Source organism: Diachasma alloeum, unplaced genomic scaffold (genome assembly GCF_001412515.2).
Source record: "Diachasma alloeum isolate Michigan unplaced genomic scaffold, Dall2.0 Dall_scaffold_00307, whole genome shotgun sequence".
Classification (NCBI taxonomy): domain Eukaryota; kingdom Metazoa; phylum Arthropoda; class Insecta; order Hymenoptera; family Braconidae; genus Diachasma; species Diachasma alloeum.
This window is the reverse complement of record NW_021680446.1, coordinates 293,056-301,127: the sequence shown is the minus strand read 5'-3', so window position 1 is coordinate 301,127 and position 8,072 is coordinate 293,056. Positions and strand designations below refer to the sequence as shown.

The 8,072-nt window shown below is 41.7% G+C and overlaps 2 protein-coding genes across 4 annotated transcripts; one reads left to right on the top strand and one right to left on the bottom strand.

The window, feature by feature from the left end:
* Positions 1-386: 386 nt before the first annotated feature.
* Positions 387-4,443, top strand: LOC107039727 (SET domain-containing protein SmydA-8). The gene is made up of 5 exons (XM_015259489.1): positions 387-909; positions 2,233-2,610; positions 2,745-2,971; positions 3,049-3,157; positions 3,357-4,443. The coding sequence occupies exons 1-5, from the start codon at positions 497-499 to the stop codon at positions 3,661-3,663; spliced, it is 1,434 nt and encodes a 477-aa protein (XP_015114975.1). The 5' UTR covers positions 387-496; the 3' UTR covers positions 3,664-4,443.
* LOC107039728 (QRFP-like peptide receptor) lies at positions 4,372-7,364 on the bottom strand. 3 transcript variants are annotated; one of them, XM_015259492.1, is made up of 4 exons: positions 7,320-7,364; positions 5,373-5,952; positions 5,019-5,209; positions 4,372-4,875 (listed from the first exon to the last, which is right to left on the bottom strand). In XM_015259492.1, the coding sequence occupies exons 2-4, from the start codon at positions 5,897-5,899 to the stop codon at positions 4,463-4,465; spliced, it is 1,131 nt and encodes a 376-aa protein (XP_015114978.1). In that variant the 5' UTR covers positions 5,900-5,952; positions 7,320-7,364; the 3' UTR covers positions 4,372-4,462. The 3 variants fall into 3 exon arrangements, with proteins under 3 accessions (XP_015114978.1, XP_015114977.1, XP_015114976.1); XM_015259491.1 differs by having other exon boundaries at positions 6,938-7,358; XM_015259490.1 differs by having other exon boundaries at positions 5,373-7,358.
* Between the last annotated feature and the right edge of the window lie 708 nt (positions 7,365-8,072).

Below are 8,072 nucleotides of genomic sequence, written 5' to 3'. Positions count from 1 at the left end.
AGAAAAGTTGTTTTCGGCCGAGTAACGAGCCTAATTTTTCTTCACAATGTCCGCAAACGGCGTTTGACGGCAACGTAGTGTCCGTAAAACGACGTTTTACGGACAGTCTGCTGAAAAAGATGAAATTCCATCGATTCATCATCGAAAAATCCTAATGGCTTGATACAAAAAAAAATCCAAAACTTGAATTCAAAACATTACAAGGCTTCCACTCGTAAGCAAAAGCCTCTAAGAACCTAAATCTCGTCGCTGCCCCCTGCGCCTCCCGAACTATTCTAGACCCGTCTAAAATTACCAGCCCCCTCCCCACGGATCGCCCCTTGGAAGCCGAGAGAATCTCGACCTAAACTCACCTACTCTCCTTTTCTCCACATCTCGCTCGAAAAAATCCCGCAACCCCCCAAAAATCCTACAAAAAAATATTTCACCCCTTGAGGCCCTCCCTGGACCTCCCCCACACACATAATCAATCAATCGTTCAATTACAAATTAAAAAATGGGCGGGGAGGAGGGAATCTGTGAAGTGTGCGCGTCTCCAGCGAATCTCCGTTGCACCGGTTGCAAGACCTCGTTCTACTGCACCCCAGAGCATCAGAAACGCGACTGGAGCCACCACAAGAGCTCCTGCAGGTCCTGGAGCATCCAGGACTCGCCGACCCTGGGAAGACACCTGGTGTCAACCCGAGACCTCGACAAAGACGACGTGATAATCTCTGAGGCGCCAATTGCCTTCGGGCCAGGGCTCCACTCGGACCAAAGGGTCTGCGTGGGCTGCGGTGACCCTAGGGTGGCTGTCCGGTGCCCGGGCTGCGCCTGGTTTGCCTGCAGGCTCTCCTGCGAGGGCCTCCTGGACGACAACCGCCACGGGGTGGAGTGCAAGCTACTGGCGAAGGCCAGGATCATCCCCAGGTGAGATATATTTTATATTATATCAGTAGCGAAGCGGTAAACCGGGTTAAGTCGATTTTGACTTTGGGTCAGTTTTTGATGAATATCTCGGAATCTAAGAGAGATGGCAGAATTTTCCCATGACCTTTTTTATAACTCTCAATTGGCTCTACAAAAAAGGTCATGACAAAAAAATTTCTATCTCTTTTAGATTCCGAGATATTCGTCAAAAACTGGCCAATAGTCAAAATGGACTTAACCCGGTTTACCGCTTCACTACTGATATCAATATTAAATCTTTTTTTTTATTCTCATTTTTCCTTTTGGTGTCACCGAATTTATGCTCGGTTTGACACCTACACAATCCGCCCCATTTCTCCTTCCATTTATGTATCTGCGGTATCATGGCCGTTTTACTTTCATCAACTGCACCCCATTCGGGCTAGCGACTGCACGGGAAACCGGTATCACCTCTACTTATTACAGTTGTGTGATATTACGGCACGTTTCATCACGAAAATTCATCACGTGGACAATTCGTCACATTATTTTTCATCACATGATTAATTCATCGCAGCATTATTCATTATATTGTTACGATTGAGTTATTTAAACTATCCACTTCCCCTCCCTTGGAATGAGAATGAGAATGATGTGGTTCGAATGGTTACTAAGGGTTGTTGTGAGAGAGAGAGTGTGATTTGTTTTGTGTCTTTATTCGTATGTAAGATTGGAAATAATAAATCGCCCCTATTGTTCCTGATAATTATTATCTGAGTTGATCTCTACATTGTCGGGGCGACAACTATATAAATAATATCATGCGTTCCGCATGTTTTTGATGCTGTTCTTATATTGAGCCAAACGTGTTGGTAATTGGTAATGTATTTAAAAATGTTATGTTATAACTGATGAATAGATTTGTGATGAGTTCACATTCCGATGAGATATGTTGTAATGAATTGTACTGAAATAATTTGTGATGAAATAGATTGTGATGAATTGTGTCATAATAAAATGGAATGATGAATTGTGCCATAGTAAGTAGTGGTGGAATTCGGGAAACCACGTTAAACCCTAATCATACAGCCGCCGATTGTGCAGAGCCCTAATGTGCCCTTCCGTCACCTGACTAGAGGCATAGTTACCAGATGCGGCGACTTGTCGCCAAAATATCTGGCAACACAGTTCAATTGAAAAATATTGAAATAAATCGATATTAAATTAAAAAATGCCGTTAGAAGGGCGGCGGTGGGTCATCCGACGTTAAAGTGAATCAAAGTCGATTGTATTGGTGGCGCTCACATCCACGTTGCGTCCGCGAATTGATTTTTGAATTTGCAGATGCGATATTTTGCTGCCACTGAGGATGGTGATCCTCAAGAAGAGGAGTCCGAAGCGTTGGGAGGCCTTGTCAGCCCTCCAGAGTCATGAAGAGTCCAGGGGACCAGGCACGGAGGCCCATGAGGAGGCCGAAGCTGTCTTCCAACAGCTGGAGCCGATCCTCCAGGCGTTCTCCATGGGGCGGGACGTTATCTCTAAAGTCTGTGGGCTGATTGACGTCAATGGACTCGAGACCAACCCTCCGGAGGGCTCCGTCGGGATATACCAGACTGCCTGCCTTCTGGAGCATCAGTGCCTCGCGAACACGAGACACGGTTTCATTTTGGACTCCAAGGGACGACCGAAGATCGTTGTGAAGGCGCTTAAGCCGATTAAAAAGTACGATTTTTTTCGGGTGAAGAAGAAAATACCTACAACGCCCTCTCGTTATAAACGATTTGTAGTAGAGCAGTCCCTGAAAAATTTCGTGTTCCAGATATCGTCGTATTCACAGAACTCTGATCATTTTTCAGGGGTGAACATCTTTCGACGACCTATACCCACGTTTTATGGGCCACTCGAGCTCGGCGCGAGCACCTCCAAGCGACGAAGTACTTCTCCTGTCGCTGTGGGAGATGCGAGGATCCGACGGAGTTGGGGAGTCACTTGGGGACGTTGAAGTGCCCCTGCGGGGCGGGAGTGATCCTCCCCAAAGACCCACTGGACCCAGAGACCGAGTGGTCCTGCGATTTGTGTCCAGGTGAGAATCCTCTGATCCTCACTCGGAAAAATTTTCGACTCAAAAAATTTTGAAAATTGAATTTGGTTCTTCTTCAGGTCTTCTGACATCGCAAGAAGTCTTCGAGCTGACGGAAAGACTTGGTGAAGAGGTCGAAAATGTAATGGCCTTGGCAAGGAAAGAAACACTAAGTGATTTGTACTCCAGGTAAAATGGAAAATAACAAATGAAAAAAAAACCAAAAATAAAAATAAACAAACAAATGAAACAAAAATAAATAAATGAAGAAAAGAAAAAAATAAATATAACGATAACAATGGAAATGAAGAATAAATGAAAAAATTCTCAAAGAATTCAATTTTTATTCTATAATGCTCCTTTTAATATTGTTCTTGAAATTTTTTAGACTTCTCGTTCTTCTGCATCCTGGTCATCAGCACTGCATAGCTGTCGGTCACTCGCTCATTCAGCTCCTCCCCTCTGAAGACCCAAAAAAAATCGAGATCTGCAGAAGAATCTTGGAAACAACCTCAATATTAGATCCGCACGGCGGGAGGTTGGCCCTCTATACGGCCGTAGCCCTTCGAGAACTCTCATCCTGTCCCGGAGAAGACGCCACTGCTCACCTGACGCGAGCCATCGAACTATTGCGACACGAACCTGCTGGGAGTCCTGGAGACAACCTCAAAAAACTTATAGAGTCAGAACTCTAAACATGACACGGCAAAATATTAAAATATCATGGGGTCGAAAATGACCCAATCTAAATAAAGGCGATACATTATGCGGCATAAACTCCTGACATACACAAAAAAAAAATTGGGAAATTTTTCATTTTTTGAAACCGATATAATCTAGTGGCAGGCTTTGAACTCTCAACCTTCAGATTACGGGACTGATGCTCTTACCAATTGCGCTACCAGGAGTTCCTCGAATTTGAAACAAAAATCGAAAAATAAAACTTAAAAAAAAAACAGAAAATCTATTTTGTCCCATTAGTTTGGAAAAGAAGACGGAGAACAAAACATTTCCAAAGTAATGGGGCAAAATGTGAAGGTTATGAGGTAAAAAATTACCTTATCCCCTGTTACGTCGCATAAACTCCAGAGACGTAAAAAAATGAAATTTTTCATTTATTGAAACCGATATAATTCAGTGGCAGGCTTTGAACCCTCAACCTTCAGATTAAGGGACTGATGCTCTTACCAATTGCGCCACCAGGAGTGCTTAAAATTAGCAAAAAGGTTGTTCTTCGAAATCTCTGGAAAAAAGACCAAAACAACAAGAATCCTTTTTTTTTAATTTGAAAAAGTTTTGTTTTTTCATTATATCTTCCAAGTGAATAGGGCAGAATTCTCCATTTGCTAAATGGCACACAAAAAATCATCGCAAGAATTATTAGAAAAACTTTCAATGAAATATCGATAATAATCCATAATTTATTGTTGATTACATTTTTAGATTTTCCAATAAAAAATCGAACTGCAAAATAATATTTTTGTTGAAAATCATTTAAGGGCTGTATGGCCCCCTGGGAATCTTAACCTCTCCCGAGGAGCTCCTCTCCTTGACTCTGGACTCGGTGCTCTCGATATCGATCGACTTTCGATTCCTCGAGCAGATCAATCGAACCCAGTCGACGATCGACAGGGCCTCGTTCAAAAAAGCGTACAAGAACGGGTGGATGGCGGCATTGAAGAGGGAAAGGGTTGAGAGGACGACCTGGAGATGCCACCAGACCCACCCCTGCACCACGACGAGTGTCTTGAAGAGGAGAAAAGTCCATTGGGGAAGCCTGCAGACGACGAACACGAGAATCAGGAGAAGGATCACTCGAACAGTCCTTTGCTTTCTTTGCACATGCGCCGGGAGGGGAACCCTAATCTTGGGAATCCCCGGTTTCGGGCGATCGAGATCGGTGGACGCTGAAACAAGTGGAAGGCATTGTTCATACCTGAGCATTGCGATTATTTATTGCTGATTTATCGTTGACTAAGCCCCGATTTTGGCGGGAAAAAAATATATATTTGAATTTATTCATCCTCCAAAATCGTTTCTCCCCGATTACCTGTTGAATTTTCCCTTGAGAGATTAATCTCCGACCTTGAAGACTCCCCTGGAGCCTTCCTCTGGTTGATACTGAGTGCCAGCAAGACGTGTACCGCGAGGAAGGCGATGGTGAGAGGCAAGAAGATGACGACAAAGATACCGATGTAAGCGGTTTTCGCTTTTTCCCGATCATTCACGCACAAAATACCCCTGAAATAATTGTATCAAAATGAACTCTGACCTTAATTGTCTCGACATCTATCGCCCCTAATAACATCCTCCTCCTCCCGCCCCCCTTCCAAATCAAAACTTCCCACACGTGTTAGAAGCCAAACAAACCCGGCAAAAAAATTTCTAAACACAGAAAACCCACCGATAAATCGTTGAATTGTTTATTATGTGAAGACTCTGAGGTTTATATAGATCCAAAATTGGATACGATGCTCCAGCAGCTACACTCCAGACGAGTAGAACGTAGGAGACCGTTGGAATCCACCCGGGGCCCCGTGAGATCGATATTTTCCGTTTGAACGCGGAAAATCGATCGATGGCGACTCCCGCGAGGATCAGGGACGCCACGAGGACAGCGACAGTCTGGAGGAACGGCAGAACCGTGCAGGCCCACTCCTCGAGGCTCCAGAGGATGGTCCTGGAGGACAGGACCGCGAGGAGGTTGGAGCCAGTGGTGCCGAGGAGGAGGAGATCGGAGAGGGCGAGGGACATCAGGGAGGCCCTGTAGAAAGGCTTCAGGCAGGTCTTGCCGGGGATCAGGAAGAGCCGGATCAGCACTCCCAGGTTCCCCAGGAATCCTACTGACACTATCGGGTAGATCAGCAGCTGGTAGAGCAGGCGCGACGTCGGGGAGAAGTAGATTAGATCACTTTCGAAACCTCCTTTCATTCTTCGGGGGGTTATTGGATGGTTTCACCCTCGCGGTTGACCCTCAGTAGGATCTGTAGAATTTCAACCGTATGATTTGACCCTCAGGCTTTACCCACTGGTTTGACTCATAATATTTTATCCTCAGGGATTACCCTAATGGTCAACTCATACGATTTTACAGATATAGGACCTTTAGGCCTTCATTTTGACTCGTGTACTTTGATCCTCGGATTTAATCCATACTATTTGACCCGATGGATTGACCCTTAGTCTTAATTCATCCGATTTCACCCTCATTTTCCAACTTGAGCTTCGATTTTGACGTGTATGATTTGATCCTTTATTTCAAGCCTGACGGTTTTACCCATATTTTCAGATTTAACCTTCCTTTTTGACCCATATGATTTGACCCTCAGATTCAACTTATATTATTTGACCTTCAGAATTGACCTTGAATTTCACCTCTATTATTTCACTCTCAGGGCTAGCCCTCCATTTCTCCATCTTCCCCATATTACTTGGCCCTCAGACATAACCCACGATTTTAACCTACGAATTGACCCTCACGCTTAAGCCCTCAATTTCAGACCTGATACTCTACACGTATTTTAACGTATACGATTTGACTCTCAAGTTCAAGCTTTATGTTTCTATCCATATTTTCAGACTTGATCCCGTATTTTAACGCTCAAGCTCAAGTCTATATTTCAACCCATCTATGATTTGACCTTCACATTTAGGCCTTCGCTTTTACCCAAGTCATTTCACCAATCAATTCGATTTTACCCACGCGATTTGACCCTTAGGCTCGACCCTCACTTGTAATCTTCACGCTTGACCCTCAGTTATGATCTATACGATTTCACCCGCATAATTTGACCCGCAGGTCTCAGTTTTAAGTTATTCAATTTGACCCCCATTTTTAATCTATGCGATTTACCCCCCGATTATGATTGGACTCAATATTTACGACTTGACATGTTTGTGATTTTCATCTAAAATTTTCGAAGTAATTTAGACATTTCCTTCTCAGCCGAAAAAAACTTCAGAATTTACCTAAAATATTCTATCGACTTGACCTCGTTCTAAAGTTTCCTCAAACTCTGGGAAATTTTATTTTTAGAAGTTTTAAATTCTTTCTGGTTGAGCGATTGTTCTCTAGGGTCGCGAGGGTCAGAATGTTGATGATGAGTCGTTTTTAACGCATAAAAAGCACTTGAAGATGCGAATAAATTCTGTTCGATGAAATTCTGAATTTGATTTTTTTAATAAAAATTGTTTTTCATAGTTTTAATATTGCCTATAATTTTGAGGATTTATTTATAATTTTTCTTTAATAGTTTTTATTATTGGAAGAAGTGGAGAATGAATTTAGAAGTGGATGCTTTATGATTCAAGTTTCTGGAGATTTTTTTAATATGTTGAGCTGTTTTTTTACTATTTTTTTCTTAGGAATTCCGAGATGTTTAGTGCACGAGGAGCTCCGCAAAACTGAGCCTCGCCTCCTCACAGACGTAGTCATCGTGCGAAAATGTAGCAGATGGCTCAAGTGTTTACATTATACGCATCGTTTCACGGTTATTAACAGATTTCCACTGCTTTTATCATTGTTCGTAATTTTTTAATCTTCCTCTCTTTATTCTTAATTACAATGTTTTTTTTCGGGAGTACAAAAATACGTAAGTAGGTAGAAAACACATTGGCAACACTCACAGACACATACACAGGCATTCTTGTATTTACAGAGACTAAGAAAATTATTCCAAATTCCGTTCTATAACTTCATTAAATTCAATGGGGTTTATAATTAAGCTATTTCAAAAAATTCAAAAATTTTTAGAAAAGTTTTTTTTAAAAGACTTAATAAACAAATTTCCAAAAAAATCCAAATTTTGCAAAAAAAATTTAAATTTTGAAAAAGTTCGAAATGTTAAAAGAATTTAAAACGTTGAAAAATTTTTAAATGTTGAAAAAATCTCAATTTTTGAAAAAAAATCAAATTTAAAAAATTCTTCTTTTGAAGCTTTAAATTTTTTCCAATGTTCATAACAAAAAATTTCAAAATGTCCGAAATTTTTATAAATCACACTATCTGGAAAATTTTGCAAAAATCTCCAATTTAAAAAATTTGAATAATCAAATTTCTGTTCTATGTTTCATTTTCATGAACATTAAAAAATTGAAATTCAAA